Source organism: Pholcus phalangioides, unplaced genomic scaffold (assembly GCF_987345545.1).
Source record: "Pholcus phalangioides strain wild (caught in Gottingen) unplaced genomic scaffold, Ppha-v1.0 ptg000015l_1, whole genome shotgun sequence".
Lineage (NCBI taxonomy): Eukaryota > Metazoa > Arthropoda > Arachnida > Araneae > Pholcidae > Pholcus > Pholcus phalangioides.
Window position 1 is genome coordinate 75207434 of NW_028301608.1, and position 11129 is coordinate 75218562.

An 11129-nucleotide genomic window follows, 5' to 3' on the forward strand; every position below is an offset into this window, starting at 1 on the left:
CTCAACCGCGTGCAACCGCGCCGTAGTCAGGTCCCAGCCTTATACGTACAGTATACATTAAAAAAAAAAAAAATTGCGGTTAAAAAAAAAAAGGGAGAGCAGATACTGTACTTAGTTCAAGAGATTTGTTGATGCGCATGTAAATTCATATGTAGGATGAAGCACACAACTATTTGGAGGCCCCCCCGCTCTGCCGAGGCCCCAGGCGCGCGCCTCATGCGCCTGTGCGGTAATCCGCCACAGCATACAAGTCCTTTATACATTCTAGAAACCTTGATACAAGTCGCCAAAGCAGAACAAGTCACCGTTAAGCGAGGAAGGGAGGGAATCTGCACTTTCGGTGACGTCATAAAATGATGCTTTTCCATTGGTTGCTGGTTTGGGTCTACCCCAGACTGCAAACGCACGTGTGCAATTCAGGATGAAGTTGGTGTCTCCACCTTTGAAGCAAGGAAAGCAAGAGCAAAGCTATCATACTGTACGTTGTTCGACTTTGGTCACTGGATGATTGTAGAGTGGTGAAGAAACTCTTTATCTACTCTTTATATTGCCTCCAAAGTACATCCTGGCGGCGTAGGGTAAACTTCCTTGGAAAAAAGTATCTTAACGCGTCAGTGATACAAAACATCCAGCGACCAGGGCAAGCGATTAAAACATCGATTCTCAAGAAGGCCCACGAATTGTGGAGGCAAGAAGTACTAAAGAAATCATCATTGAACTACTACTATTCCAGGAAGTTAGCCTATTCCTGGGAGAGCACGTATGACGGATCTTGTGCATCAACACTGTTCTTCAAAGCTCAAACTCGCTCACTGGAGACAAACCACCGTCTTGCTAAATTCATTGTAAACATGGATGCTACATGCCCTCTCTCTCTGCAGGATTAACGAGAAAACCATAGAACACATCCTATTACGCTGTCAAATGTACCTACACGAACAGCTCCAGATGCAGACGACCGTCTTGCGTTTAGACTCGGTCTAAACATAGGAAGACCATCTGACAGGGAAAAAATCGTGAATGACACGAAAGCACTGCTAATGCAGTGGCATAACAAAAGAAATTAACTGCGATAAAAAGAGGCACCAGTGCTGCGGTGCTAGCCGTTACAAAGGCAACCTTATCCCAATTGAATACAAACAGAGAAATATAAATGGGTATCTTTCTTTGATTATACGACAGCAATAATGGGAAGTGCCGTCGAGAAGTGGGTCGGTGAGAAACTTTTCTCGTTGCTGGGAATGAGCGATGCCCTCATCGCGGAGTTTATAACCAACCTCGCGGTGAAAAGTGTGGACGAGGAAGACCTCGTCACCAAAATGGACGGCACGGGAGTCATAACAGTCGACGACAAAATCAGATCGTTTGCCCGAGAGTTGTGGGCGCGAGTGCCGCACGAGGCCGCCGTTCAAGAGAAGCCGGCTCGTGCTCGGGAGAGAGAGATTGCCGAGACGTTGGCGAGAAACAGGAGCTACAAATTGGTGGAGGACGACGACAACGACTACCAACCACCACCTGCTGTTGGCGAGAAAACCAAAGCCAAGAAGATCCGCAAGCGCAAGGACAAAGACTCATCCTCTGACGATGATGGACCGATGAGAAATCTCAACAGCCTTCGATCCAAGAGACACAATTTCAAAAATGATGCTGCAGATGGAGATAGCGGAGAGGATGAGCGACTGAAAGACCTGAAGGAGCGAGATGAGTTCATCGAACGCCTGAAACTGAAGGACAAGCAAAAAACTCGAAACGTGCTAGAAAAATCTGGTAGAAAAGAGTTCGAAGAAGCTGCTAAGCGTCTGAAACTCGAAACCGAAGATAAAAAAAAGATTGTTCCCAAACTTCGAATCGAGTCGCGTCGGAAATATCTCGAGAAAAGAAAAGAAGATAAGCTGATAGAGTTAGAAGGTGACATACAAGATGAGGAATATCTTTTCTCTGGTGTTGAGTTGACGAAAAAAGAAGAGGACGAGCTTTCGTACAAGAAAAAGATCTTAGAACTCGCTCGCCAGCATGACACAGCTAAAGAGCTAGAGACGGTTCAACGATATCATATGCCGGAGGATTCTAAAAAACTCGAAAGTAAGTACATTGAAGTGGATGAGAAGGAGAAGGCTCCAAATGCTGAACAAATCAAATGGGAAGAAGAGCGATTGGGATTTGCTCAGATACATTTTGGCGCTGCAGATGCCAAAAAAAAGCATCAAGAAAAAAAATATGATTTTGTGTATGAACCAATAAAATTTGTTAAGTGTGTGCCCATGCCGGGTTCACGAGAACAGAGCAAAAACTATGAAGTTTCTGAAATTGAGAAGAGGAAAGCGACAATTCAAGAAACGAGATGTAGCCTTCCCATTTATCCTTTCAAAGAAGACTTACTGAAGGCTGTCGAAGAACATCAAATACTAATTATAGAAGGAGAAACTGGGTCTGGAAAAACTACACAGATCCCACAGTTCTTGCATGAAGCTGGATACACCCAAGAAGGAAAAAAAATTGGGTGCACACAACCCAGAAGAGTCGCAGCCATGAGTGTTGCCGCTCGAGTTGCGGTTGAACTCAATGTCAAACTTGGAAATGAAGTTGGCTACAGTATTCGATTTGAAGATTGCACCTCCGAAAGAACATTGATCAAGTATATGACGGATGGTATGCTTTTGAGAGAATTTCTTTCCGAACCAGATTTGGCGGGTTATAGTGTGCTTATTGTTGATGAGGCTCACGAAAGGACATTGCATACAGATATTTTGTTTGGCTTAGTCAAAGATATTGCACGGTTTCGTCCAGATCTAAAACTTTTGATATCGAGTGCTACCCTTGATGCTGAAAAGTTCTCTGATTTTTTCGATGATGCTCCCATCTTTCGAATACCAGGAAGACGCTTTCCAGTTGATATATATTATACTAAATCTCCAGAAGCTGACTATTTGGATGCTTGTGTGGTAACAGTTCTGCAGATTCATTTGACCCAACCATTGGGGGATGTGTTAGTTTTTCTCACTGGTCAGGAAGAAATCGAGACTTGCAATGAACTTCTGCTGGAAAGGACCCGAAAACTTGGGTCAAAGATGAAAGAATTGATTATATTGCCAATTTATGCAAATCTGCCCTCTGATATGCAAGCAAAGATTTTTGAACCGACTCCACCAAATGCCAGAAAAGTTATTCTTGCCACGAACATAGCAGAGACGTCATTGACTATTGATGGAATAATTTATGTTATTGACCCTGGATTTTGTAAGCAGAATAGTTACAATGCAAGAACTGGCATGGAGTCTTTGATTGTCACCCCTATTTCAAAGGCGTCAGCAAATCAAAGAGCAGGGAGAGCTGGACGGGTTGCTGCTGGAAAATGTTTTAGATTGTACACTGCATGGTCATATCAGCACGAGCTGGAAGATAATACTATACCAGAAATTCAGAGAGTCAACCTGGGAAATGCTGTTCTATTGTTGAAATCTCTGGGTATCAATGACATTGTTCATTTTGATTATTTAGATCCCCCACCTCAAGAGACTCTGATTTTAGCATTGGAACAGTTATATGCTCTGGGCGGTCTCAATCATCAGGGCGAATTGACTAAAACTGGAAGGCGTATGGCTGAATTTCCAGTAGATCCTTTGATGTCAAAAATGATTTTGGCATCGGAAAAGTTCAAGTGCTCAGAAGAAATCATAACAATAGCTGCAATGCTATCTGTTAACAACTCCATATTTTACCGACCGAAAGATAAAATTGTTCATGCAGATACTGCACGGAAAAACTTTTTCAGTCCTGCAGGTGATCATTTGACTCTCATGAATGTATATAACCAGTGGGCAGAGTCTGGATACAGTACACAGTGGTGTTTCGAAAATTATGTTCAACATCGTTCGATGAAGCGAGCGAGAGATGTTCGTGAACAGTTGGAAGGTTTGTTAGAGCGTGTGGAGATCGAGATGGTATCAAATGTACTAGATTCTGAAGCAATCAGGAAGGCCATCACTGCAGGCTATTTCTATCACACTGCCAGACTTTCAAAGAGTGGCCAATACAAAACGGCAAAGAAGCAACAGACAGTGATGATCCATCCTAATAGCTCTTTATTCGAGGATCTCCCAAGATGGTTAATTTACCACGAACTTGTTTTAACGACAAAAGAATTTATGCGGCAAGTAATTTCAATAGACAGTAAGTGGCTTCTGGAAGTGGCTCCTCATTATTATAAAGCCAAAGATTTGGAAGACTCTTCAAATAAAAAAATGCCCAAGAACACCGGTAAAAGTAAAGATGAACTTGAACGACTTCATTGAAGATATATTTTCAAGCGTCTTTGTTACTATCTGGCAAAGTGATCAGTGTGCAAAGTCACTGCTGTAACTTTCACTAATAAAAAGAAGGAAATGCTCCCGATTTCATGATTTTCTTTTGCACAGGGTATTTTTTTCCCTTCACATAAAATTTACTTATTCATTTTTAAAGTTGTTTTCAGTGTTCATTCCACACTAAGTGCTGGAAGAGCAAAAAAGTGTTTTCTGTGGGCTTATTAATCAATTAATTTTATGAAATTACGGAAATTTCAACAGCTTAATCCAGCATTTATTAATCAAGTTTTTCGTCGAGCATAGAAGAGGGAAACACGGCATGCTATATCTGTGTTTATATTATTCAAATAGGCTATTCCAGTTGATGAGAGAGACAAAATGAGATTTTGCTAATCCAGTGCCCTCTGGTGTGACATATATGCCAGATTAGCAAAAGTCTACTCTCGTAGCATATATTTCCAGATAAAAAATAATTGTACTTATACAGGGTGCATCTGACCTATTCTGCCAATAGAAAGGGATGATACAAGAACTCGAGTGGATCATAAAATACCCCACCAACCCTGTAGTATCTCAAACCATTTTTGAGTTATAGTGAATAATCAATTATGGGGGGGGGGAAGTGTCAAGTCTGAAAAAAATCGGAATTTGTGAAGTTTCTGAAAGATCTACATGCAAACTAAACACACATTTGGAAAGTTCAGAAAAAATACTATAACTGCAATTTTGTAGAAATATCTGGTTTTAATGGTGAGCAACAAGCACTAAAAGATCAGCAAAGTTCAAAATTGAATTGTCGCTGAAGTTTTTAATTGCCAATTCTGCAAACACTCTTCTAGCTACAATCAGCCAAATTTGCCAAAAACTTGTCCATTCCAACAGCTTTTGAAAAGAGCTTACAATAAGCCATTAGTTTTCTCTAGTTCAGAAGAAATTTAGTCTTTTGTTTGCAATACATCACTGAAATCAGTATTTGTCAAAGTAGATATTTGACGAAAATTTTGAATTGGCGGTTACAGGTTTTGGCGACAATTTGATTTTGCACAAAATATCCTATAAGGTGACACTACCTCTACATGCAGGATATCCGTATTTAATGTCCAGCTGTAAGCGCTGAGAGATCGATGAAGTAAAAAATCACACAAATTGTCACCAAAACCTACTGAAATTACTTTGATGAATGCAGATTTCAGTGATGTATTGCAAACAAATGACTAATTTTCTCCTCAACTAGATAACCAATTTACTTTATTTTAGGCTCTTTTGAAAGCTGGTGGAATGGACAAGATTTTGGCAAATTTCACCGATTGTAGCTGGAAAGGTGTTTGCAAAATTGGCTATTAAAATTTTCGACAACAATTTGATTTTGAACTTCGACAGTCTTTCAGCGCCTGTTGATTGCCATTAAATCCAGATATTTCAATGAAATTGGTGTGATAGCATAGGGTATTTTTGCACTTTCCAAATATGTGGTTAGTTTGTAAGTAGGTCTCTCAGAAACTTCACAAATCCAGGTTTTTTTCAGACGCGACACATTTTTTTCCCCCCATAATTGATTATCCATCATAACTTGAAAACGGTTTGAGATAACAGGGTTGGTGGGGTGTGTCACTCTCCCCCCCCCCTATCATTTGGCAGAATAGGTCGGATTCACCCTATATAGCCATATTTTGTATTGAAATGACACTAGAAGATGTACTTCTTAAAATACCAAAAAAATCGAGAGAAAATTGTGTGTGTGTGTAATGGGTTTTTGATGATGTATTTGTCATATATATTCAAATATATCCTGAACATTAAGTTTCTAACTCATACAGTGGCTTTTCAAACTATGTCAAACTTTCATAATTCTATGTAATTATGGTATAAATAACTATTTCATGAATATTACAGAGTTGCCACTTGCTCTATTTTTTTTACTAAATCTTGTCAATAAAATAGATCTTTTAAATGAAAGAATCATCAAAATTATTTCCAAACTAGGGGGGCCAAGCCCCCCTGATGCCTTCAGCATCCACCCCCCCCCCCCAACAACTCCTCCAGTGGGCCTAACTACTCGTCACATCATCTTTAATTATGAAGCAAAATATTTCTCCGGCACTGCGAATGCCTGCAAAATAGTCATTCAATTGCCAGTTTCCCACTCTGATTTTGATAAGCAATGCACTGCCATCATAAATACAGCATAATACTCGATGCACTACAATACGTATGTGATACACCACGATAGGCAATACAGCAAAATAAGTAGTGCACCAGGATAAGGAATGTGCCCACAATACGCCCCCCATCTACGCGATGCATCACAATAGGCAAAATACCACAATATGCAATGCACCAAAATACACAGTAAGCACTGCATTACAATAAGCAATACAGCACAATGCACCCCAATACGGAATAAGTACTGCATTACAATAAGCAATGCACTACAATATGTGATGCATTACAATAAACAATACATAACAATGTGCAGTGCAATACGTAATGCATCACAATAAGCAAAGCACCCTAATAAACAATACAGCACGCGATGCACAAAAAATAGTAATGTACCACTATTTACAGTGCACCGCAATACAACATAAAACGTAATGCACCAAAATATGCGATGTATCACAATAAGCGAAGCACCATAAATACGCAAAAAGCACTGTATCACAATAATCAATACATCACGCAATGCGCTGCAAAGTGCAATGCACCACAATCAGCAATGTACTACAATAAACAATACAGCATAGCATGCAATGCACCACATCGGTGATTCAGTGCAATAAGCAATGCGCCACTGTGGGCAATACAGCACAATAATTAGTGCACTACTATATTCAAAGCATAGCAATAAGCAATGCACCACTATATTCAGTGCACCACATTAAGCAATACTCTACCATCAGCAACACACCACAATAACAAATACACCACCACCATAGGCAATACAGCAGAATAAGCACCTCAATATGCAGTACACCACAATACCCAATGAACCATAATACACCATAAGCACTGCATTAGAATAAGCAATATGTCACGTGATTTACTAAAATACATAATGCATAACAATGTGCAATTGACCAATATGTACAGTGCACCACAATAAGCAATACAGCACTCAGTGCACTACAACATGTAAAGCATCACAATCAGTAATGTGTGCAATTAGTAATATAGTGCACAATAAGTAATGCAGCATAGTACCCAATGCACCACAATTCTCAATACAGCACTCAGTGCACTACAACATGTAAAGCATCACAATCAGTAATGTGTGCAATTAGTAATATAGTGCACAATAAGTAATGCAGCATAGTACCCAATGCACCACAATTCTCAATACAGCACATTATGCTATGCATCACACAATAAGCAAAGAACTATAGTACGCAATGCATCACAATACGCATTAAACGCTGCACTACAAGGAGCAATACAGCCCACAATGCACTACAATATGCAATGCATTGCACCATTATTTGCAGTGCACCACAATAAGCAATGCAACACAATGCGCAATGAAAATCAAGTATTCATCCTCGACACAAAGTGAAACCTGTCGATTTCCCCATAAAGAGATCTGTCCAATGCCCCGCCCTGGGTACCCCGACCCTTTGTGTAGGGAGTAATGGTGATATATATGTGTTAAGGTAAAAGCCCGAAGAGTGGTAAAACCTAGAGTTTACCAAGTCGAGTTGGTAAAAACTGACATTTAGTAACTTTCATGAAAATTAGTAAAAATTGCGAATTTTCTAATTTTCATTAATTTGAAAGCTTGTCATTTATTAATCACAACGATCCTGATGCTAATTAAGAAGTTGGTTCAAAGAATTATTCTCGAAATCATTGTCATTCATTAAACAGCGTGGGTTCCAAGCGCAGTGGGTAGTTGTTGTTCCATTTTATTGGAACACTTAGAAAATGTGGTAACGTAATTGATATTTTTGCACCCTCAAGTGTTATGAACGATACTGTTGACCACACGAAAATGTACGTGGTGAAGTTTTTTAACAATTTTGTTTTCTTTTACGGCACCCTTGCGTTATTTAATTATGTGGTAATCTTAGACATTGCGTAGCCTTCCTTCCGGCACCCTCATGAGAAATAAAAAAAAAAAGTGTCGCGCTAAATTGGGATCTGTTCTTTTATACTCGCATAATTTGTTTCTTGCATTGCGATGCATGTATATAATATAAATTTTTTTTTGGTGAGTGAATATATGATTTAATTCTGCAGTTTCGTGTCGTGTCTACGTGCTTGATTTGTGTATAACATGTGATATAAAAACCAGAGAGACAATTCCATCGTTTCTGTGAGATGCAAAAATCTACGCGCGTTTTTTTTTTTTCTGCTCTCTTTCGAGAGTGGATAACTTTTCCCCCTCCTCTCGTGCGATGACGTAACGCGAGAGCGACATTTTCAAGGACATGCGCATATCGTTCTCTTCCTCGGATTTGATCGCTTTTTTTTTCTCTGCGTGGTTGGAAGAAAATTTTTTTCTTCGTTTTTGTTCATTCGTGTATATTCGTGATGCTCAGCGTTATAATCCTCAGAAATTAGCCGACAGCCTTCCCCTCCAAGATTTTTTTTAACACTTAGGAATATTTTACCTTTGCATATTTGACTTGCACAATACACAAACATTGAGGAACACTTAGATCTATTGAGAGGTTATGATATATATTTTATTTTAGTAGTTGGTCAAAATGACCACTACCTATATTTGATTGCTGACTCTCTTTTGCCTAGCCCCCTTATCACTAAAATCTAAAATCCCATTTCAAATATTAATTTAAACTTAACATGTTCATTAACATCTTCCTACATTCTTTCCCACGCTGAGAATTGCAGCGCATTCATTTCATTTATATTAGATATAACTTGCTGGGATCCATCAACAACATTGACGCCTATATATGAAAGCTTAATCATGACATAGAAGTCGTCACGCCATAACATACTTGTTTTTCAAAATATCTCTGGCATTACAAAAGATGCGACGTTTCATCTTATGAATCATTGCTATGCCACAATCCGGATTTTACCAGTTGAAATCCAAAACACCTTCTCCTTTTCATTCTCTGTTTTCTTAATATGTGATGAGTGCAAAAGCACCTCATTAACCAATCACATTAGTTGTTCATCCGAACAAAGAAAACTGAAACTAAAACAATTCCGATTTTGCCTGTTGAGACAGACCAAGTTTTCTAGCAGAGAACACATACGCTCGTTCTCGTGAGTTCGATGAGGGTGTAGTCCTAAGGCCGAACACATACTGGGGAGACGACAAAGAGAGCGATTTCAAAAGAGAAAATACATCGAGATCAGCATCGATGTCCCGTAACATACTGAGGAGGCGTTCTGAAGGGTAAAGAAGAAAAGCCTTTGAGCGGGAAACATGACATCTCGCCAACTAGTAACCCTACCAGCCTGTTCATGCCAAATCAATCAGTTTGGCAATATTGGAGGATTCCGATAAACCAGCGGTTCTCAACCAGTGCCCCGCAGATCCCTTAGGGCTCCGTGCAAACTGCCAGGGGTTCCGTGGCCACTCGAGGAAAATAAATAAAAAAAACAGTAAATTTGAAAAAAATAATTAATATTTTTGAATAATAAAAATAAGTCAGAAACTTTGATGAATAAATAAAAAAAATAGGCGTCTGGGGCTCCGCCATAGAAATTACATACCGGAAAAGGGCCGTGGGTCAAAAAAGGTTGAGATGCGCTGCAATAAACGCGTTAATCCCCAAAAGACTACAAGTCCTGTTTATATATGTTTTTAATGACTTCTTGTATCAAACCGTTGTTTCGAATATTATTGCACAATATGTATAAAGATTGAAATAATTATACTTCAATCAAGATAGAGAGACAATACAATTAGTTAGACACTACATGCCTACAATCCGCAGAAGCTGATTTCGATACTTTCAAAAGAAAATATCACCGTTAATGAGATGAAGTTATCCATACACCTCGATGATGAAACCGTAATTTTTTTATGGCCAGCGTATCATTATGAAAATGATTGTTATTAGCGATAAATGTATACGTGGTGGTTAAGCACAAATTATCAGTGTGGATCCATTATTTATGAAATCCCAGAATTACAGATTCCTCCTATATGCAGGGCCGTCTTAAGAGCATCATGGGCCCAAGGGCCAAAGGATTTTTCTGAGGCCCTACAAGGCAAATTCCCGAAAATCTCAACCACATCTCACTTTTGTGAAGCCTTTTTTATCTTGAGGTCCCACGGTCCTTGCCCTGGTGGGCCCATGCCTTACGACGGCACTGCTTATAACCGGCATGTTCTGTGCATAACCAATCTCAATGAACGCACGGATGCTGCAATCAACTGGTTTCGATTTTTTAAGAAATACAGAAATATGTATTGTGTGTGAGATGTTCATTATTTGCATCAGAAAAAAATCTTGTGTCTCTTTCATAACACACGACATTCCAATTCAAATCCACGGAAATAATAGATACAGTATTCAGTATAATAAAATAAAAGAGAAAAAACAGAAACCATGTTTCGACAATGTTAGTAAGCGATGAGCAATCATCACGGTGTTTATTCGTTTTCCTAAAAAACGGGATCTCAAACATTTTCCACCCGCGTCACCCATTTCCCTTATGAAGAGCCATTGGCATACGCAAAGGGGGGATTTGGGGTTCTAACCCCCCCCCCCCCCACCTAAGCCAAGATTATAGTGTTATTTTGCCGGAAAAAACGTAAAACCCCCAGAAGGAAAAACAAATTTGAACCCCCCTCCCCGAGAAAATTCTGCCGTACGTACGTCTATGTGAAGAACAGTTGTAAGCAAA

General features: G+C 39.5%; 1 protein-coding gene across 1 annotated transcript; it reads left to right on the top strand.

Annotated features, from left to right (window-relative positions):
• The first annotated feature begins 1124 nt into the window (after positions 1 to 1124).
• l(2)37Cb (DEAH-box helicase 16 lethal (2) 37Cb) lies at positions 1125 to 4392 on the top strand. The gene has a single exon (XM_089244306.1). The coding sequence runs from the start codon at positions 1188 to 1190 to the stop codon at positions 4290 to 4292; it is 3105 nt and encodes a 1034-aa protein (XP_089100432.1). The 5' UTR covers positions 1125 to 1187; the 3' UTR covers positions 4293 to 4392.
• The last annotated feature ends 6737 nt before the right edge of the window (positions 4393 to 11129 follow it).